The sequence below is a fragment of the Triticum aestivum genome, chromosome 3D (assembly GCF_018294505.1).
Source record: "Triticum aestivum cultivar Chinese Spring chromosome 3D, IWGSC CS RefSeq v2.1, whole genome shotgun sequence".
NCBI lineage: Eukaryota > Viridiplantae > Streptophyta > Magnoliopsida > Poales > Poaceae > Triticum > Triticum aestivum.
This window is the reverse complement of record NC_057802.1, coordinates 31,838,639-31,861,520: the sequence shown is the minus strand read 5'-3', so window position 1 is coordinate 31,861,520 and position 22,882 is coordinate 31,838,639. Positions and strand designations below refer to the sequence as shown.

The following is a 22,882-nucleotide window of genomic DNA, read 5'->3' as shown; positions in this document are numbered from 1 at the left end:
GTGATCGTGTTGGATGACGACAATGCCGGTGAAATCACTGGAGTGGAGATATACTTGTCGGAAACCAGAATATGGACTTCAAAGCAAACTGGGTGGGCTCAAGAAACTAGGGTGCACCACTATCAGGCTTTAAATTCTCTCTTTATGAATGGCACTCTGCATTTGATCACTAAAGATTCTTCTATCGTCACGGTGGACACGGGTGGCAAGACTTGGCGGAAAATCTCGAGGGCATACCCTGGTTGGGAATGTATTGGGCAGTCTCGGAGATGCTTGCATGTTGTGGACATAGATCACTATAATGATGATGGATTCCTACTCTCAGTTTGGGTTCTTGAGGATGCTAGTGGAAATTGGACTCTAAAGCACACTGTAAATCTTTCAGAACTGATATGAATGCATGTTCACAAATTTGATGAGCCCTATAGAGTTATCGGTATCCATCCGGACTATGATTTGATTTTCTTGGTAGACATGGAACATGAGAATTTTATATCGTACGATATGGATAGCCGGAAGGTACACGTTGTCTACGGCGATATAGGATACCACTGGCAACCGTATCGTCTTTACACTCCCTGCTTCGCTGAATGGTTATCAGATGGTAACTGAACATGCATGGAACTCGTGCCTGCCTTCCTAAAATCCAGATGTTGAGTATGAGTCAGATCTCTACTTCTAGAGCATGTTGCTTGGAAATGTTATTTGCCCACTTCGATTTGACTTTTCTGTTGTAGATTTTCAGCTCTGGTGTGACTTTGAATAATGTTGGTTAGCCAAGGAGAATAGAAGCCTATTGTTGTACTGTCTAGTTATTATACTATTTCAAGTTATCAAGTCACTTCATGAGCTGCACTGAAATTTCAAAATACCACTAGTTCTTTGTAATCTTATATTTCAAAATACACATGAGATTTCTCTGTGATATTTTGTATGCTTTTATATCACTTAATGTGTATATTTGCTTTTATGTACAGATGCTTATGGCGACGGTTAACAATGTCGAATTCAGATCATCTATCTGTACTCCCAATTTTAATGCTTGAATTAGCTTCAGTATCAGCTTAAGATGCTACTCAGGCAGTATTCCCCCTAAATTAGTATTAGGAAGCGTCAGCTTAAGATATTTTCAGTGGAAACTCTAGACAAATATGGGCTCTTTTAGCTAGATTATCACTACATTCATAAATAACAGATCGAGCTCTCCACGCAATATGACCTGGTTCATGTCCTTTTTTAAGGGAAATAGCAGGATTGCGAGGACAGGAGAATTCAAGGCTCCCCCCCCAAAAAAATGTTCAAATTCAATATAACAGGCTAGGTACAGCTGTTTGGTTGTATAACTGGAATGACAATATTTCAATCAACTAACTAAAACACTTGTTGCTGGCAACATATGACTCGTGAGGACTGTCCAGGATGATGAAACTTGGTTTGCTTCCTAATAATAACTGGGTTAATAATTAAGATGGCCTTAAAGCAACACCTAATGAAATTCAAGAACTCAGGTAACTATTGATACTTACAAATAGAAGTTCAAAACACTATTATTAAGTTGATCAAACCACAAAAGTTCATATCTCTTAGCGCCCAACGAAACTGGGCACCATATAAGTTTGCAAAACTAACAAGACTGACACAGCAAGTAGAGAACACACACAAAGTCCAAACTTCAGCAAACTCCATACCATCTCCTCACCAAGTCCATGTGATCATCAGATGGATTAACACCTCGCCACTCTATTCTCCACAGCAGAACATAGTATAGCAATCGAACCATGGAATTGACACCTAATTGCACAGAATCCTCAAGCTTCTGGATGTTCAGCAATCCCTGAAAGAAAAAAACTTTAGTCATCAAATGCTAATTGTACAGAATATTTAACACTGGATTTGGGACCTGAACATATATTAGACCTTACGAATTTCTTAATAAGGCAACTAAGTTAGCATAGCTTTAGCTTCGGAGTAGAACTAGATTTCCAAACAAATATGTTCTCCAAGGAGATGGGCCTCAACAAGCTCTAGGCTGCAATTGTATGATAACTTCAAAAAGTGGCATGACAAGAGATTACACTATAAATGAAATATATAGCGCTAGAGATATCGTGTCACATGGGGCTGCTTCAAACTAAACATTACAAAGGCGAGACTATCACCGACTTGTATCTAAAATGTTGACAGTTCAAAATAAATCCAGTGCATAGATCAATACCTTGTGAGATTAAGAAACTTGGGGAACTCGGATGTAAGGAAGGACTTGAGAAGGTGTGATTTTTCTCTGACCATGTCGGCATCTTCGCCATCGAGGTCTTCCTCTCCTTTAATATATGGAACAACTGAAATCATTTTGTTGGTAACCATATCCATCATAACAACCGAAACCTTGTTAATCTTCTCTCTTTCCTCAGACAGCAAAAAGTGTATAATGCTAGGGTCGTCCATGCTGACAAGAGGGTACTCGGGGACAGCATCGCGCAGGAGAAGTTCAGAGGTGTTGTGACGCCAGAATTCATAAGCTGTCACAAACGTAACCCGGTCCCACTCCATGTCAACACTCTCCGTTGCCTTCAAAACATCAGTGATAATGTTGTAACCCTGGCGATGTTCAAGTGGGCCACAGAGCCGACCATCGGTGCGAACAACAGAAGTATACTTGAGAAGATCACCCCCACCAGTGACACATATGCTGCGGTTCACCTCAAGGAAACCTCTTTCTCGGTATCGAGGGCGGTGATGGGTAGGTAACCCTAGATAAGAGATGGTAGGCGTTTCTGCGAATACATCATAAAATAGAATACCTCCTGTGTAGTAGGAAATCCAGCAAATACGGTTGTTGAACGTGGTGACAGCGCAAGTCGACCAATCGACGAGTCTCAAGTATTGATGCTCCTTGTGCTGGATGGGTATCTTATGAAGCTCCCATGTGCCATCATCATCCGTAGCTGATACACGAGAGCGGATCATGCACACTTCAGCTTCCATCATGTCGTCTGGGCCTGGTATCTTAGTGATACTAGCCAGCTGTGCCACGACAAACTCATCTTCATGGCCAGGGGATGATCCACGAACGAGCCCTAGAGTGTTGGGCAAAAAGTGTCGAGGTGTAGTGATTTCCTCCGTGTCTTCCTCGAAAAACGGAGGCAAGACCATTGGTATGGTGCAAAGGGGAAGGCGTTTGAACTCGATGTGCGGCACAGGATCTGAGGATGCCACGCAAACGAAGTTGTCAAACGTGACGTGGAGGTCAACGTAGACGAACCGGAAGAGAAGGAGGTCGCGGTGTGCGGCAGCCAGCTCGGCGCCCCTTGTGTTGGTGCCGCCGGGCCACCGCAGGTAGAGGCGGGAGACTGCAGGGGGCTCGGCGTGGAGGATGGCGACGTCGAAGGGCTCGCCGATGGAGGTGGACGAAGTGGCCCTCAGGGGCGCCGTGGATTCGTCCGGGAAGCGCCAGCCGTCGCAGTCGCCGTCCGCGCCCCTGTGGTAGATGAAGCGGTCCAGCATCATCCAGCCGGCCGCGGCGGATCCAGGCAAGACCATGGTCGCTGGATCGGGAGGCGCAGGGGTGGGGTGGCTAGGGTTTGGATAGGCGCAGTGGTGGGGTGGCTAGGGTTTCAGGGGGTGGCTAGGGTTTGGATAGGCGCAGGGGTGCGGTGGCTGTTTTTACGGGAGATAAAGATATACGCGAGGAGAGATTGAGATCGAGATCGAGATCTATATATCCCTTCCAAGTTTCGACGATGACGTGTGGGCCTTTCTCGGCTTTTGGATTGTGCGGTGGGCGATGGGGTGTGGGCTGGTCGATGGGCTGTTTACCGTGCTTCGCGCCGCGCGTAAAAGACAAGTATGCCGCGCGCGCTTCGGGGCGTTTAGCGTGGCCGCCAGCGCTGGCTCCAGCAGCCGGGCTATAATGCAGCGCGCTCGTGCAGCTCCAGCAGCGCGCAAAAATACAGCGCGCGACTCGCCGGGCATTGTATATATATGGCATTTTGGACACAAAATGGGTTTGAAACATTCAAAATGCAATGAACATGACATATAAAATTTCACACAAACAAGTTGATGAATAAAAGTTCATGCCCACAAGTTCATCCAACCAAGTTCAAAATGCAAACCAAGTTCAAGACACAAATGAAAGACACATCAATCCTCTTCCTCGTCTTCGTCCTCATCATCTTCCGAAGACGATTCTTCCGCCTCCGAAGATGAATCTTCCTCCCTCTCCTCATCACGCACCGCATCATGTGAAGCTCTGACGGTGTTGGCAAGATCTTCAACGGCATCTTCATGGGAATGTGTGTGAGGAGGCACATCGAAAGACATTTCGCCCATGGTGGCCGGAGGTGCACCCATGCCTCCCATGAGAGAAGCAAAACTCATGCCTCCCATGGCGGCCATAGCGTCGGGGGGGGGGGGGGGGGGGGTGCTCCATAGCCACCCATGCCTCCCATGGCGGCCGGAGGTGCACCCATCCCTCCCATGGCGCCAAGGCCACCGCTCATGGTACCTCCGAAGCCACCCATGCCACCGCCATCCATACCGCCAATGCCACCGCCACCCATGGCGCCGAGGCCACCGCCACCCATTGCACGAACCATGGCTTTTTTTTGGATCAAGACTTCTTCACGGGCAAGATTGACATACTCCTTTTGCGCCTCATTGGGGTTAGATGTGTCCAAGAAGATCAAGTGCTTCTCCCATTCTAACAATCTAGTTCGCACCTCATTGCTCACCTTTCTCTCCTCCAAAGCCACCTTCCTCTCCTCGGCCGCCACCCTCCTCTCCTCGGCCGCCACCCTCCTCTCCTCGGCCGCCAACCTTCTCTCCTCGGCCGCGGCATCTTGGTTCCTTGCCATTTTTCTCACATCGGTGGCTTCTTTTCTTGCCTTCACAATTGCTTCCATAGCATTTTTGAGCTCATCATCTCCTTTCCTCTTCTTCTTTTCGGTTTTGTCTTTCTTGCACCCATCCGGTCGTTTTGGCTTCGAGTATGAAACCGAGTTGGGTGTGGGGCTTCTCTTGCCGTCATCACTTGATGCATCATCCTCCTCCTCCTCATCATCATCATCCAACTCAATTGTTCACTTGCGTTTGTTGCTCAAATGCAAATCATCCAAATCTTCACGCTTCTTCCATTTCTCATCATCCTTCACACTTTGTAGCAATGAGGCAAGGTAAAGACCCTTCCTTTCTTGATCTTCCCCTTCTTGGTTTTCCTCTCCTCTTCTTTGAACAAGTTTTGTGCAATGTTGTACTACATGAAAACAAAGCAAGTTAGCACTTTGGACACCAAAAGCAAGTATGATGAACATGTATGAAATTCCACTTACTCTATCGTCCTCATTTGTGCCACTTGGGTTCAACTTATCAACCGCCTTTTGACATGCCGCCCACCTTTGACAATCCGAGTTGATTGTCGACCATCGGGACCGAAGTGATCTCTGGGAGCGGTCAATTCCACTCAAGTTGTGAAAATCAAAGTGTTCTTTCATCCGCCCCCAATAAGCATCTCTACTTTTATCACCTCCAACGGATGGATCCCTCGACACTTGCAACCAAGTATTGCATAGTAAGATGTCATCTTTGGTGGTGTAATTGCCCGCTCTTCCTTTCGGCGCGTCGACAATGCCCTCACCCTCCTCGTCCACCTCAAACTCATGGTCTTCGAAATGGGTGTCATTGGTTTGAGACCAATGTGAATTGTTGGACCCAACACCCATAGTTGAGATGTATGCATCATCGTTGAGACTACAAAGTTTTTGAACAATGCAAATAAGCTATCTATATGATGATGCATTGAAAAAATAACAAAAAAATAAAAGTTGGAATTTTTTTTACCTTGGGGGCATTTCGTCAAACACGTGGTGCGCGTCGGCGGCCGGCTCAACGAGTGAGCTCGCCGGCGCTTCGGTAGCCGCCGCCGCGCCCGTTAAATGCCCTGCAAGCTTCTTTCCCCTCACCTTCGAGCTGCCGGAGCCGTCCGCCGCCTTGTTCTTCTTCGCGGATGTCTTGCGCTTCTTCGGCCGCGCCGCATTGGGGAGCTTCGAGGGTGCGGCGGCGGCACGGGACGGCGCCGGCGCGACGCCCCCCGTCGGCGTGGTCATCCGCGGCGGCAAGAAGAGGCTGCGCGCGAGGCCGACGCTCGGCGGAGCTCCGGCGGTGGCGACGCCAATGCTCCCCGCGCTAGGGTTTCCGGCGGCGGCGGGGGGAGGGGGGGGAGGGGTCCCGGCTGTACAATGGGGTGAGCGGGGTGCCGGTGCGTGCGTCCATGGTGAAGTTCGCCGGCGCCGGCGCGCGCGGGGCGTAGGAGGCGGAGAGGAGAGAGTGCGGCGCGAGCGCTCGAGTGTGCCGCGCGCGGAAGCGGGCGCCCCAAATACACCGCGCGGGATACCGTATCCGACCGTGCGCCCAACTCGTTATAGCGCGCGCGCTAAAACGGCCTAATTTGCGCGCCCGCTGGAGCAACCCGCCGCGTTGCGTGCGCGCTAAAACGGCCTAATTTGCGGCGCGGCGCTAGTTTAGCGCGTCTGTTGGAGATGCTCTTATGTGCTCGCGGCGGGTGTGCGGTGATCGTGGGGTCAGCAATGCGTTTGTGTTTGTCTAAAAAAAAAGCAATGCGTTTGTGTCAGGTCGCGGCCTCTAGGGTTTTTCGCCGCTATTGCCTATTGCGTCGCTCTTGATGCCCTTTTTCGCTCGCATTCTTCCTTGCTTCTGGACGCGCTCGGTGGTAGTAGGTGCTTGTGTGCTGAGTGGTCCTGTGCGGCTCCCTTCTACTGTCGTCGGGGGTCTGCCCGCGGGCGGCGGCGGCGACGGCTTCGCGGTGGCCGTCGTTCCGTCGTGGGTGGTTGGCTGCTTCGTCCTGCTGCTGCACTTTCTTCGGCGTCTGCTGCACTTTCTTGGTGAGATTTCGCCTCCGTTGCTTTCCTCTAGTCTCCTTTTCACATGCAGGTAGTGTAGGGCAATGGCAGAAGCTACTCCCAAACCAACAAAGCAATCCCTCGTACTCAGACATATTGTTGGTAGCCAGAAAAGCACACTGTAGCGTACTACTCCCTCCTGCAGGTAGGGAGTATATCACAAGCATCCTCCATCTAGTGAGATGATTAAGATCCCAGCTCATGAACATCAATATTGACGGACCCATCGAAAAAGAGAGTCCAAATTTAGGCTCAATGTCTAGCTTCTCACCCAAGTCGGTTGGGGGTGGGTATGGAAGCAAAACTCAAGAAATTTTACTCTAACCAAACTAAGAAATTTTAGGTGATATGGGTTTTGTTACTACTGTATATGGAGACAAAGCTTGCATACCTCATAGTATTCCGCTGTAGAAGCAAGCACTGGTTCGCCAAAGAATTGGATGACTAACCTTGTTTACTTCCACAGGTTGAGCCTGAAACCAATAAATTTAGCTGAACTCCCAAGTTCCAAACCTACAAGAAAGTCATTGCTTGTTGCTGCTAGAAAGAGAGGACAACAGCAAATAAGGGAAATTTATACCTTCATATCTCCAAGTTGAGCACTAGATGCACAGACCCGTACATCCAGTCTTTTTCAGGTCCCGGTGTAATCTTCAGTCGAAATCATTAAACATAGTCGACACTGCAAGACAAGACAATATTCTGTGATGACAACAGACTCAAAACTGCAATGTCAAAGAAAACAAGATTTGATGTACAAACCTTATAAAGAGCTCTCTGTGTGTCAACTGTGGCTGATTGGATTTACTTGTCTATAACATGTTGCAATGGAGTGGTAAAGTGATTGTTGTAAATCCTGGGGTGGAAGAATATCTACAGATATTATGCAGCACTCTGAGAAGATTGAACTAAGACGAGCTTTCAAATGAATACATCGCAAAAAAGTTCCAAGATCCCCTGGAATATATTGTCTGCAACGGTTACACCGAGACTACAAGGGGTTTAAACTGCATTTCACTATTCATAAGGTCAAATTTTACTTTTTAGTATAAAGTGTAAACTAGCCTGAACTTTGCCTCGAGTTTATTAATGGCGCTAAAACTTTCAAGCAGGCCAAAATGAACGCTAAAAACTTATGACACTGTTTTTTCAGTGTTTGTAAAAGGTGAGCCTAAGTAAGACATGACACCACAGAAGTAACTAGAGAACACATCGATGTACTACTAACCCCAGGGCTCAAGAAACGCTCGTGTCCAATGTCACATGTGTATGGAGCGCCAGTTCAGGTTTGATGCCAGTCAAGCACTTTATGTACTTAGAGGGCTCCCTGCCAAGCTTATTAAATTCCTGATACAAAACCAGCACAAAGATAAAATGATTATTGCTCTTTCTGGATTGCTTCTTGCGAAGAAAATGATTTAGGGCGGATAAGAAAAAAAACATGATAATTTAACAATCAGTAATGGTAGAAAATGGTAAGAGGAAAACAAAATTTGACACAACATCTCAATAGCATGGATTTAGACAATTAAGCCCGTGACAGTAAGGTGCTAAAATGTCAATGCATAAGCCGAGTGGCTGGCTGCTATACTAGCACAGGAAGCCAACTGCATTGCTTTCAGGGAGCTTGTTCAGCTGAGAATGAAAGAGGAAACTTCCTTTCTATAAAGACCTGAAAATTTCTGGAAAACGGAATAACAGATAGCATATGAGATGTTCAACAACTACCATTGCCAACACCTGATGTACTTAATACCTTCACAATGCCCGAACATGTATACAGTGCATTTCCTTCGCCCTCCTTGCTACATCAAAAGATTCTTTGAGTCCGAATGTGTTCACCACTTTCCTGCATTCAAGAATTGGAAGTTCAGTAACCCTAGTACAGTGGTCATTCTGTATTACTCTGTATGACTATTTGAAGCTAAGTATGGAAATTCTGTGAAGTTCGGTAACCCTACTACAGTGTGATCATTCTGTATTACTCTGTATGACTATTTGAAGCTAAGAAAGGAAATTGTGTATTCCCTTAGTTGATCCGTTTTCCTTAGTCAAGAGGTGAGGATAAACAACATGAGTTTCAGTCTGTCGTTGTTTCAATATAATATCTTTTATGAGCAAAACAAGTTAAACATGGCATTGATGCAAAATGCATTCAAACATCAAGCAAACACTCTCCAAACATGGATGCAACATGATGAAACTACATGCAAAATCAAGCAAGTTTCATATAGATCATGCTCAAAATGGAGCAACGGTGCAACACACACTCCAAACAAGATATAACAACGATCTGCCCAAAACAGCAAGTAGACACTTTGCAAACATCAAAACCACATGCTACAGGAATCATATGATCTTAAACTTGACATGCACTTCATGTAAAGATAACATACTTCAAATATCAGTAAGGTTCATGTTCATAGGCATCAAGATTAATCCAAGATGATCAAAGCAAAATGCAACTTTGTAATACAGGAGCATATGCATGAGCAGAGTTAATATGATGGCAAATTGAGAGCAAAAAAGAGACAAGCTACAACATGTAAATGTAGCAACCAAGGGCATGGAATCAAAGTACACATAACAAAGAGAAAATAACATCATGACATCATATACATATGACTCATGGACTAGTAGGAACCAACGAGACAAGATTGAATGTTGAAACAGTTTCAGCAAGTGTAAAACAGCAACAATAGGATAGCATGTTTGCAAGCATGAAACAGAGGCATATGACATCCAAAATTAGCAAACATGGCATTTGAACAAAGTACTCATAGCATAATTCAAAACATGTAATTGGAGCATCTCCATAAGAGGCATGGATCACTCAATAACAAGCTCACAACAAGGCATCATGAAGTTAACAAAAATCTAGAACATTATATAAGCATGTTCATGGCAATGAAAACATATGCTACAGGACATATATGAGGCATCTAAAGGCATTCATGATAGAGCATAACATAGACAACAAAACATGTCAACTAATCATCTCCAGATTATGCATAGATTAATTGTTAGCATCAAGCAAACATGGCATCATGATATGACAGAAACAGCATTCACAGAACATTAACAGCAAGGACATATCAAAATACATGGACTGCACCACCGTAAGGATGGCACGATTATTCTCCTAAAACATGTAGACATGATGCTCAAAACAAAATCACACAAAAAGATATAAAAATGACATAGGCAAGTTATAACAGTTTTCAGCAGTTGACATCAGCAAGCACTTTTGCAACAGAGATTAAGGTATCAAGATGCACCCTGACATTAATGCAAAGCACACCAACATGTAGAGCATGAAGAGCAGAACATGTGCATATCAAGATCACCATCATAAGATCAACAGGCACAAAATTATAGCACTCACAAGATGCATTCATGATGTTAACAATCAGCAGATTCCAGCAGTTTATATCATTAAGGAGTTTAGAAACGAAGATTAAGGCATCAAGATTAACAGTAACATGAATGCAAACGCAACAATCATGTAGAGCACTCTGAGATGAACATTTTGACATATCATACACGCAAAACGGAGCAGTATGCATGAAGTTATGGCATGGCAAAGTATGCAACATGAGATGAAAATCCTGGAGACTTAGTGAAATTACCCAGCGCGAAAAACGGGACGGCGCGGTTCGGGACAGAGAGATCCGGGACGTGGAGGCGCGTTTGGATGGTGGGGTTGGTGGATCTCGTCCACCCTCCGGTGGATCCAGCTCTGGCGAACTCTGGTGAGGCTGCCGGCGATGGCGCGACGACGGGGAGGCGCGGGCGATGGCGAGCGGCGGCGGGGCGGCGGCGCTAGGGCAACGCGGGAACCGCGGGAGGCGTGGGGGAGCGGGCTGGCGGCGGCGGGCGACCGGGCCGAGAGAAGGCCGGCGGGGAGGCGACGTGGCGCGACGCGGGGGGAGAGGAGGCCGGCGGGGAGGCGACGTGGCACGAGCCGATTGGCTGCGGGGTGGCGGCGGTCGCGTCCGGCGACGAGGTGGACATGTCCGGCGGCGGGGAGGGGTTTGATCTAGGGTTTGCACCGCGAATTTGGAAGGGGGAGGCATATTTATAGGTAGAAGGAGCTAGAAGAGTCCAAATGAGGTGCGGTTTTCGCCCACACAATCGTGATTCAACGACGGAGAGCATGGAGGGGGTTTAGATGGGCTAGCGGGCTGTTGTGAAGGGGTGCTGGGCTGCAAAGAGAGAGGGGTTTTGGTAACTCGGTTAACCGTTGGGGCATCAAACGACCTCCAAATGGAATGAAATTTGACAGGCGGTCTACCGGTGATATACCAAGACCACTCGTCAACTCTCGGCCCATTCCGAGAACATTTTTTTGGCTCACAAAACAAGATCTGGGAGGTGCAATGGGCGCGTGCGAGTGTGGTTGGTCTCAGAATGGACAACGGAGAGAACTGGCAGGACCCGAATGGATGCAAGTTTTGAAAAACATGCAGATGAAATGCAGATGATGACATGGCAAAGTGCAACATGCAAGCAAATGACATGGCAACGACGGTGAATAACTGGAAGACATCTGGCGCATCGGTTTCGGGGCGTTATAGAGCATCCAGGTTCCGCTATTGGTTATTGACTGGAGACGTGTCTCGGTCATGCCTACATAGTTCTCGAACCCGTAGGGTCCGCACACTTAACGTTCGATGACGATTGGTATTATGAGTTTATGTGATATGATGTACCGAAGATTGTTCGGAGTCCCGGATGTGATCACGGACATGACGAGGAGTCTCGAAATGGTCGAGACATAAATATTGATATATTGGACGACTATATTCGGACACCGGAAGTGTTCCGGAGAAGTTTCAGATAAAACCGGAGTGCCGGAGGGTTATCGGAACCCCCGGGGGAACTAATGGGCGTCGATGGGCCTTAGTGGAGAGAGAGAGGGGCGGCCAGGGCAGGCCACGCCCCCTGTCCCCTTGAGTCCGAATAGGACAAGGAAGGGGGCGGCTCCCCCCTTTCCTTCCCCCTCTCCCTCTCCTTCCTTCCCCCTCTTCCCCTCTTGGTGGAATCCTACTAGGACTAGTAGTCCTAGTAGGGCTCCCCTCTTGGGGCGCACTTACAGGGGCCAGCCGGCCTCCCCCCTTGCTCGTTTATATACGGGGGTAGGGGGGCACCCTAGAACACACAAGTTGATTGTTTAGCCATGTGCGGTGCCCCCTCCACAGATTTCCACCTCGGTCATATCGTCGTAGTGCTTAGGCGAAGCCCTGCGCCGGTAATTAACTTCATCATCATCATCATCACCACGCCGTCCTGCTGACGAAACTCTCCCTCGACTTCAGCTGGATCTAGAGTTCATGGGACGTCACCGAGATGAACGTGTGCAGATTGCGGAGGTGTCGTACCTCCGGTGCTAGGATCGGTCGGATCGTGAATACGTACGACTACATCAACCGCGTTGTCATAACACTTCCGCTTTCGATCTAGGAGGGTACGTAGACAACACTCTCCCCTCTCGTTGCTATACATCACCTAGATAAATCTTACGTGATCGTAGGAATTTTTTTGAAATTACCGCGTTCCCCAACGGTGGCATCCGAGCCAGGTCTATGCGTAGATGTTATATGCACGAGTAGAACACAAAAGAGTTGTGGGCGATAATAGTCATACTGCTTACCAGAATGTCATACTTTGATTCGGCAGTATTGTTGGATGTAGCAGCTCAGACCGACATTACGCGTACGCTTACACGAGACTGGTTCTACCGACATTCTTCGCACATAGGTGGCTAGTGAGTGTCTGTTTCTCCAACTTTAGTTGAATTGAGTGTGGCTACGCCCGGTCCTTGTTGAAGGTTAAAACAACACACTTGACGATAAATCGTTGTCGTTTTGATGCGTAGGTAGGAACGGTTCTTGCTAGAAGCCCGTAGCAGCCACATAAAACTTGCAACAACAAAGTAGAGGACGTCTAACTTATTTTTGCAGGGCTTGTTGTGATGTGATATGGTCAAGGCATGATGTGATATAAATTGTTGTATGAGATGATCATGTTTTGTAACAAAGTTATCGGCAACTGGTAGGAGCCATATGGTTGTCGCTCAATTGTATGCAATGCAATCGCCATGTAATTGTTTTACTCTATCACTAAGCGGTAGCGATAGTCGTAGTAACAATAGTTGGCGAGACGACAACGATGCTACGATGGAGATCAAGGTGTCGCGCCGGTGACGATGGAGATCATGACGATGCTTCGGTGATGGAGATCATGAGCAAAAGATGATGATGGCCATATCATGTCACATATTTTGATTGCATGTGATGTTTATCCTTTATGCATCTTATTTTGCTTAGAACGTCGGTAGCATTATAAGATGATCCCTTACTAAATTTCAAGGTACAGGTGTTCTCCCTGAGTATGCACTGTTGCTACAGTTCATCGTGCCGAGACACCACGTGATGATCGGGTGTGATAAGCTCTACGTTCACATACAACGGGTGCAAGCCAGTTTTGCACACGCAGAATACTCGGGTTAAACTTGACGAGCCTAGCATATGCAGATATGGCCTCGGAACACTGACACCGAAAGGTCGAGCGTGAATCATATAGTAGATATGATCAACATAGTGATGTTCACCACTGAAAACTACTCCATCTCACGTGATGATCGGACATGGTTTAGTTTATTTGGATCACGTGATCACTTAGATGATTAGATGGATGTCTATCTAAGTGGGAGTTCTTAAGTAATATGATTAATTGAACTTTAATTTATCATGAACTTAGTACCTGATAGTATTTTGCATGTCTATGTTGTTGTAGATCAATGGCTCGTGCTACCGTTCCTTTGAATTTTAATGCGTTCCTAGAGAAAGCTAAGTTGAAAGATGATGGCAGCAACTACACGGACTGGGTCTGTAACTTGAGGATTATCCTCATTGCTGCACAGAAGAATTATGTCCTGGAAGCACCGCTGGGTGCCAGACCTGCTGCAGATGCTGCTGATGACGTTAAGAACGTTTAGCAGAGCAAAGCTGATGCCTACTCGATAGTTCAGTGTGCCATGCTTTACGACTTAGAATCGGGACTTCAAAGATGTTTTGAACGTCATGGAGCATATGAGATGTTCGAGGAGTTGAACTTAATATTTCAATCAAATGCCCGAGTTGAGAGATATGAAGTCTCCAACAAGTTCTAAAGTTGCAAAATGGAGGAGAATAGTTCTGTCAGTGAACACATACTCAAAATGTCTGGGTATCATAATCACTTGACTCAGGTGGGAGTTGATCTTCCAGTTGATTGTGTCATTGACAGAGTTCTTCAATCACTGCCACCAAGCTATAAAGGCTTCGTGATGAACTATAATATGCAAGGGATGAACAAGACTATTCCCGAGCTCTTCGCAATGCTAAAGGCCGAGGAGGTAGAAATCAAAAAGGAGCATCAAGTGTTGATGGTCAATAAGACCATTAGTTTCAAGAAAAAGGGCAAAGGGAAGAAGGGGAACTTCAAGAAGAACGGCAAAAAGGTTGCTACTCAAGAAAAGAAACCCAAGTCTGGACCTAAGCCTGAAACTAAGTGCTTCTACTGCAAAGGGACTAGTCACTGGAAGCGGAACAGCCCCAAGTATTTGGCGGATAAGAAGGATGGCAAAGTGAAAGGTATATTTGATATACATGTTATTGATGTGTACTTAACTAATGCTCGCAGTAGCGCCTGAGTATTTGATACTGGTTCTGTTGCTCATATTTGTTACTCGAAACAGGGGCTACGGATTAAGCAAAGATTGGCTAAGGACGAGGTGACGATGCGCGTGGGAAATGGTTCCAAGGTCGATGTGATCGCCGACGGCACGCTACCTCTACATCTACCATCGGGATTAGTTTTAGACCTGAATAATTGTTATTTGGTGCCAGCGTTGAGCATGAACATTATATATGGATCTTGTTTAATGCGAGACGGTTATTCATTTAAATCAGAGAATAATGGTTGTTCTATTTATATGAGTAATATCTTTTATGGTCATGCACCCTTGCTGAGTGGTCTTTTTTTGTGAATCTCAATAGTGATGATACACATATTCATAATATTGAAGCCAAAAGATGCAAAGTTAATAATGATAGTGCAACTTATTTGTGGCACTGCCGTTTGGGTCATATCGGTGTAAAGCGTATGAAGAAACTCCATGCAGATGGACTTTTGGAATCACTTGGTGCTTGCGAACCGTGCCTTATGGGCAAGATGACTAAAACTCCGTCCTCCGGAACAATGGAACGAGCTACTGACTTGTTGGAAATAATACATACCGATGTATGCGGTCCATTGAGCATTGAAGCTCGTGGTGGGCATCGTTATTTTCTTACCTTCACGGATGATTTGAGCAGATATGGTTATATCTACTTAATGAAACATAAGTTTGAAACATTTGAAAAGTTCAAAGAATTTCAGAGTGAAGTGAAAAATCATCGTAACAAGAAAATAAAGTTTCTACGATCTGATCGTGGAGGAGAATATTTGAGTTACGTGTTTGGTCTTCATTTGAAACAACATGGGATAGGTTCACAATTAACGCCACCAAGAACACCACAGCAAACTGGTGTGTCCGAACGTCGTAACCGTACTTTATTGGATATGGTGCGATCTATGATGTCTCTTACTGATTTACCGCTATCGTTTTGGGGTTATGCTTTAGAGACGGCTTCATTCACTTTAAATAGGGCACCATCAAAATCCGTTGAGACGACGCCTTATGAACTGTGGTTTGGCAAGAAACCAAAGTTGTCGTTTCTTAATGTTTGGGGCTGCGATGCTTATGTGAAAAAGCTTCAACCTGATAAGCTTGAACCCAAATCGGAGAAGTGCATCTTCATAGGATACGCCTTCTATCACAAATCCGAAGGCAAAACCTTTTTGCTAAGAATGGATCCTTTCTAGAGAAGGAGTTTCTCTCAAAAGAAGTGAGTGGGAGGAAAGTAGAACTTGATGAGGTAGTTGTATCTTCTCCCTTATTGGAAAGTAGTTCATCACATAAACCAGTTCCCGTGATTCCTACACCAATTAGTGAAGAAGCTAATGATGATGATCATGAAGCTTCAGATCAAGTTACTACCAAACCTCGTAGGTCTTCCAGAGTAAGATCTGCACCAGAGTGGTACAGTAATCTTATTCTGGAAGTCATGTTACTAGACCATGATGAACCTACGAACTATGAGGAAGAGAAGATGAGCCCAGATTCCGCAAAATGGCTTGAGGCCGTGAAATTTGAGATTGGATCCATGTATGAGAACAAAGTGTGGACTTTGGTGGACTTGCCCGATGATCGGCAAGCCATATAAAATAAATGGATCTTCAAGAAGAAGACCGACGCTGACGGTAATGTTACTGTCTACAAAGCTCGACTTGTTGCGAAAGGTTTTTGACAAGTTCAAGGAGTTGACTACGATGAGACTTTCTCACCCATAGCGATGCTTAAGTCTGTCCGAATCATGTTAGCAATTGTTGCATTTTATGATTATGAAATTTGGCAAATGGATGTCAAAACTGCATACCTGAATGGATTTCTGGAAGAAGAGTTGTATATGATGCAACCGGAAGGTTTTGTCGATCCGAAGGGTGCTGACAAAGTGTGCAAGCTCCAGCGATCCATTTATGGACTGGTGCAAGCCTCTCGGAGTTGGAATAAATGCTTTGATAGTGTGATCAAAGCATATGGTTTTATACAGACTTTTGGAGAAGCCTGTATTTACAAGAAAGTGAGTGGGAGCTCTGTAGCATTTCTAATCTTATATGTAGATGACATATTGTTGATTGGAAATGATATAGAATTTCTGGATAGCATAAAGGGATACCTGAATAAGAGTTTTTCTATGAAAGACCTTGGAGAAGCTGCTTACATATTAGGCATCAAGATCTATAGAGATAGATCAAGACGCTTAATTGGACTTTCACAAAGCACATACCTTGATAAAGTTTTGAAAAAGTTCAAAATGGATTAGTCAAAGAAAGGGTTCTTGCCTATGTTACAAGGTGTGAAGTTGAGTCAGACTCAATGCCCGACCACTGCAGAAGATAGAGAGAAAATGAAAGTCATTCCCTATGCTTCAGCCATAGGTTCTATCATGTAAGCAATGTTGTGTACCAGACCTGATGTATGTCTTGCTATAAGCATAGCAGGGAGGTACCAAAGTAATCCCGGAGTGGAGCACTGGACAGCGGTCAAGAACATCCTGAAATACTTGAAAAGGACTAAGGATATGTTTCTCGTTTATGGAGGTGCAAAAGAGCTTGTCATAAATGGTTACGTCGATGCAAGCTTTGACACAGATCCGGATGACTCTAAGTCGCAAACCGGATATGTATTTTTATTGAATGGAGGAGTTGTCAGTTGGTGCAGTTCCAAGCAGAGCGTCGTGGCGGGATCTACGTGTGAAGCGGAGTACATTGCTGCTTCGGAAGCAGCAAATGAAGGAGTTCATATCCGATCTAGGTATCATACCTAGTGCATCGAGTCCAATGAAAATCTTTTGTGACAATACTGGTGCAATTGCCTTGTCAAAGGAATCCAGATTTCACAAGAGAACCAAGCACATCAAGAGACGCTTCACTTCCATCCGTCATCAAGTGTCGAAAGGGGACATGGAAATTTGCAAGATACACACGGATTTGAATGTTGCAGACCCGCTGACTAAGCCTCTTCCACGAGCAAAACATGATAAGCACCAAAGCTCCATGGGTGTTAGAATCATTACTATGTAATCTAGATTATTGACTCTAGTGCAAGTGGGAGACTGAAGGAAATATGCCCTAGAGGAAATAATAAAGTTATTATTTATTTCCTTAATTCATGATAAATGTTTATTATTCATGCCAGAATTGTATTAACCGGAAACTTAGTAAATGTGTGAATACATAGACAAAACATATAGTCCCTAGTATGCCTCTACTTGACTAGCTCGTTAATCAAAGATGGTTATGTTTCCTAACCATAGACATGTGTTGTCATTTGATGAACGGGATCACATCATTAGGAGAATGATGTGATGGACATGACCCATCCGTTAGCTTAGCATTATGATCGTGTCAGTTTTATTTCTACTACTTTCTTCATGACTTATACAAATTCCTCAGACTATGAGATTATGCAACTCCCGAATATCGAAGGAACACTTTGTGTGCTACCAAACGTCACAACGTAAATGGGTGATACGTCTCCAACGTATCTATAATTTTTGATTGTTCCATACTATTATATTACTTGTTTTGGATGTTTATGGGCTTTACTTTACACTTTTATACCATTTTTGGGACTAACCTACTAACCGGAGGCCCAGCCCGAATTGCTGTTTTTTTTGCCTATTTCAGTGTTTCAAAGGAAAGGAATATCAAACGGAGTCCAAACGGAATGAAACCTTCGGGAGCGATCTTTTTGGAACAAACGTGATCCAGAGGACTTGGAGTGGAAGTCAAGAAACAAGCGAGGCGGCCACGAGGGTGGAGGGCGCCCCCCCTACTGGGCGCGCCCCCTGCCTCGTGGGCCCCTCGAGCGTCCACCGACCTACTTCTTCCACCTATATATACACCCGTTCCCCGAAACCATCAGAAGCAGCCACGAAAAACTATTTCCACCGCCGTAACCTTCTGTATCCGCGAGATCCCATCTTGGAGCCTTCGTCGGTGCTCCGCCAGAGGGGGAATCGACCACAGAGGGCTTCTACATCAACACCATAGCCCTTCCGATGAGTTGTGAGTTGTTTACCACAGACCTTTGGGTCCATAGTTATTAGCCAGATGGCTTCTTCTCTCTCTTTGAATCTCAATACAAAGTTCTCCTCGATCTTCTTGGAGATCTATTCGATGTAACTAGATTGATCTTTCTTGCAATGGGAGAAGTGCTTAGCTTTGGGTTCAATCTTGCGGTGTCCTTTCCCAGTGACAGCAGGGGCAGCAAGGCACGTATTGTATTGTTGCCATCGAGGATAAAAAGATGGGGTTTATATCATATTGCATGAGTTTATCCCTCTACATCATGTCATCTTTCTTAATGCGTTACTCTGTTCTTCATGAACTTAATACTCTAGATGCATGCTGGATAGCGGTTGATGTGTGGAGTAATAGTAGTAGATGCAGGCAGGAATCGGTCTACTTGTCACGGACGTGATGCCTATATACATGATCATGCCTAGATAATCTCATAATTATTCGCTTTTCTATCAATTGCTCGACAGTAATTTGTTCACCCACCGTAATACTTATGCTATCTTGAGAGAAGCCACTAGTGAAACCTATGGCCCCCGGGTCTATCTTTTATCATATAAGCTTTCAATCTACTTTTATTTGCATCTTTTACTTTTCCAATCTATATCATAAAAATACTAAAAATATTATCTTATCATATTATCTCTATCAGATCTCACTTTCGCAAGTGGCCGTGAAGGGATTGACAACCCCTTTATTGCGTTGGTTGTGAGTTCTTGTTTGTTTGTGTAGGTGCGTGGGACTTCTCAAAAACTGAGGGAAATACTTACGCTACTTTGCTGCATCACCCTTTCCTCTTCAAGGAAAACCAATGCAAGCTCAAGACGTAGCAAGAAGGATTTCTGGCGCCGTTGCCGGGGAGGTCTTCGCTCAAGTCTAGACATACCAAGTACCCATCACAAACTCGTCTCCCTCGCATTACATTATTTGCCATTTGCCTCTCGTTTTCCTCTCCCCCACTTCACCCTTGCCGTTTTATTCGCCCTCTCTTTGCCAATCTTCTTCCTCTCTCGTTCGCTTATCTTCCTGTGCGCCTGTTTGCTCTTATGGCTTTGCCTAAGAACACCGACCTTCATCTTAGAAGGTTGGAAGAGATTGAATTGAACATTAAAAGTTTTATGACTTTACAATTTGAGCATAATAGTTTCTTTAGAAAAGAGCTTAAAGAACAGAAAAGCTTTATGGAGTATATGAACAAAGAGCTTGATGATATGTCTAAGGAATTTTATGGTTTGAATTCTCAAATTACTCGTCTTGAAAAATCAATAGCCCAAATTTCTGATAAGCAAGCCACCTTGGTCAATAAGATGGCTGCCAAACCAGAAAAGTTACATGAAAATAATGATGAAGATCTAAAGGTTATTGATGTGTCCCCTATTAAATCCTTGTTTTGCAATATGAATCTTGATAATGATGGGACTGGAGATGAGTCAACTTTAGTTAAAACGCGTCCCAATAATTCGGAGTTTGTAGATCTTGATGCTAAATTTGGTAAAAGTGGGATTGGAGAGGTCAAGACTTTAAATAGCATTGAACCCACCATTATGGATTTCAAGGAATTTAATTATGATAATTGTTCTTTAGTAGATTGTATTTCCTTGTTGCAATCCGTGTTGAATTCTCCCCACGCTTATAGTCAAAATAAAGCTTTTACCAAACATATTGTTGATGCCCTGATGCAATCTTATGAGGAAAAACTTGAATTGGAAGTTTCTATACCTAGAAAACTTTATGATGAGTGGGAACCTACTATAAAGATTAAAATTAAAGATCATGAGTGCTATGGTTTGTGTGATTTGGGTGCTAGTGTTTCCACGATTCCGAAAACTTTGTGATATTCTAGGTTTCCATGATCTTGATGATTGCTCTTTAAATTTGCACCTTGCAGATTCCACCGTTAAGAAACCTATGGGAAGGATCAATGATGTTCTTATTGTTGCAAATAGGAATTATGTGCCCGTAGATTTTATCGTTCTTGATATAGATTGCAATCTTTCTTGTCCTATTATTCTTGGTTGACCTTTCCTTAGAAAGATTGGTGCAATTATTGATATGAAGGAAGGGAATATTAGATTCCAATTTCCATTAAGGAAAGGCATGGAGCACTTTCCAATAAAGAAAGTTAAATTACCGTATGAATCTATCATGCGAGCTACTTATGAATTGAGTGCCAAAGATGGCACTACTTAGATTTATCCTCGCTTCTATGCCTAGCTTGGGGCGTTAAACCAATAGCGCTTGTTGGGAGGCAACCCAATTTTATTTTATTTTCTTGCTTTTTTTCTTCTGTTTAGTAATAAATATTTCATCTACTATCTGTTTAGATGTGTTTTCATGTTTTAATTAGTGTTTGTGCCAAGTAGAACCTATAGGATAACCTACGGTGTTAGTTAATTTGATTCTGCTGAAAAACAGAAACTTTGTGCACACGAGAAAAAATCTAATAAATCACAGAAACGTGCTTTTGTTGGAAATATGCCCTGGAGGCAATAATAAAATGGTTATTATATTTCCTTGTTCATGATAATTGTCTATTGTTCATGCTATAATTGTATTAACTGGAAACCGTAATACATGTGTGTACATAGACCACAACATGTCCCTAGTGAGCCTCTAGTTGACTAGCTCGTTGATCAATAGATGGTTATGACCATGGACATTGGATGTCATTGATAACGGGATCACATCATTAGGAGAATGATGTGATGGACAAGACCCAATCCTAAGCATAGCACAAGATCGTGTAGTTCATTTGCTAAGAGCTTTTCTAATCTCAAGTATCATTTCCTTAGACCATGAGATTGTGCAACTCCCGGATACCGTAGGAGTGCTTTGGGTGTATCAAACGTCACAACATAACTGGGTGGCTATAAAGGTGCACTATAGGTATCTCCGAAAGTGTCTGTTGGGTTGGCACGAATCGAGACTGGGATTTGTCACTCCGTATGACGGAGAGGTATCTCTGGGCCCACACGGTAATGCATCATCATAATGAGCTCAATGTGACTAAGTAGTTAGTCATGGGATCATGCATTACGAAATGAGTAAAGTGACTTGCCGGTAACGAGATTGAACGAGGTATTGGGATACTGACGATCGAATCTCGGGCAAGTAACATACCGATTAACAAAGGGAATTGTATACGGGATTGATTGAATCCCCGACATCGTGGTTCATCCGATGAGATCATCGTGGAACATGTGGGAGCCAAAATGGGTATCCAGATCCCGCTGTTGGTTATTGGCTGGAGAGATGTCTCGGTCATGTCTGCATAGTTCCCGAACCCGTAGGGTCTACACACTTAAGGTTTGATGACGCTAGGGTTATAGGGAATAGATGTACGTGGTTACCGAATGGTGTTCGGAGTCCCGGATGAGGTCCCAGACGTCACGAGGAGTTCCGGAATGGTCCGGAGGTGAAGATTTTTATATGGGAAGTCCAATTTCAGTCACCAGAAAGGTTTCGGGGTTTATCGGTATTGTACCGGGACCACCGAAGGTGTTCCGGGGGTCTACCTGCCCCGAAAGACCTAATGGGCTGTAGTTTGGTGGGAACCAGCCCCTTAGTGGGCTGGTGCCCCCCCCCCAAGGGACCAAGGCACCTAGGGTTGGAAACCCTAGGGGGTCGGCGCCCCCTCCCCTTCCCCTATATATAGTGGGGGTTTTGGGGCTGCCAGAGACACGAGTCTCCCTCTCTCTTGGCGCAGCCCTACCCCTCTCCCTCCTCGTCTCTCGTAGTGCTTGGCGAAGCCCTGCTGGAGTGCCACGCTCCTCCACCACCACCACGCCGTCGTGCTGCTGCTGGACGGAGTCTTCCCCAACCTCTCCCTCTCCCTTGCTGGATCAAGGCGCGGGAGACGTCACCGGGCTGCATGTGTGTTGAACGCGGAGGCACCGTTGTTCGGTGCTTAGATCGGATTCGGCCGCGATCTGAATCGCTTCGTGTACGACTCCACCGACCGCGTTCTTGCAACGCTTCCGCATCGCGATCTTCAAAGGTATGAAGATGCACTCCCCTCTCGTTGCTAGTAAACTCCATAGATTGATCTTGGTGATGCGTAGAAAATTTTAATTTCTGCAACGATCCCCAACAGTGGCATCATGAGCTAGGTCTATGCGTAGTTTCTATGCACGAGTAGAACACAAGTTGTTGTGGGCGTCGATTTTGTCAATTTACTTTCCGTTACTAGTCTTATCTTGATTCGGCGGCATCGTGGGATGAAGCGGCCCGGACCG

At 45.1% G+C, this 22,882-nt stretch overlaps 1 protein-coding gene across 1 annotated transcript; it reads right to left on the bottom strand.

Annotated features, from left to right (window-relative positions):
* Positions 1-1,474: 1,474 nt before the first annotated feature.
* On the bottom strand, positions 1,475-3,697 carry LOC123073948 (uncharacterized). Its single transcript, XM_044496930.1, has 2 exons — positions 2,216-3,697; positions 1,475-1,834 (listed from the first exon to the last, which is right to left on the bottom strand). The coding sequence occupies exons 1-2, from the start codon at positions 3,538-3,540 to the stop codon at positions 1,825-1,827; spliced, it is 1,335 nt and encodes a 444-aa protein (XP_044352865.1). The 5' UTR covers positions 3,541-3,697; the 3' UTR covers positions 1,475-1,824.
* Positions 3,698-22,882: the final 19,185 nt, after the last annotated feature.

Coding starts and splice junctions, on each gene's coding strand:
- LOC123073948 (XM_044496930.1), bottom strand. CDS start 3,540: ATGGTCTTGCCTGGATCCGCCGCGGCCGGCTGGATGATGCTGGACCGC.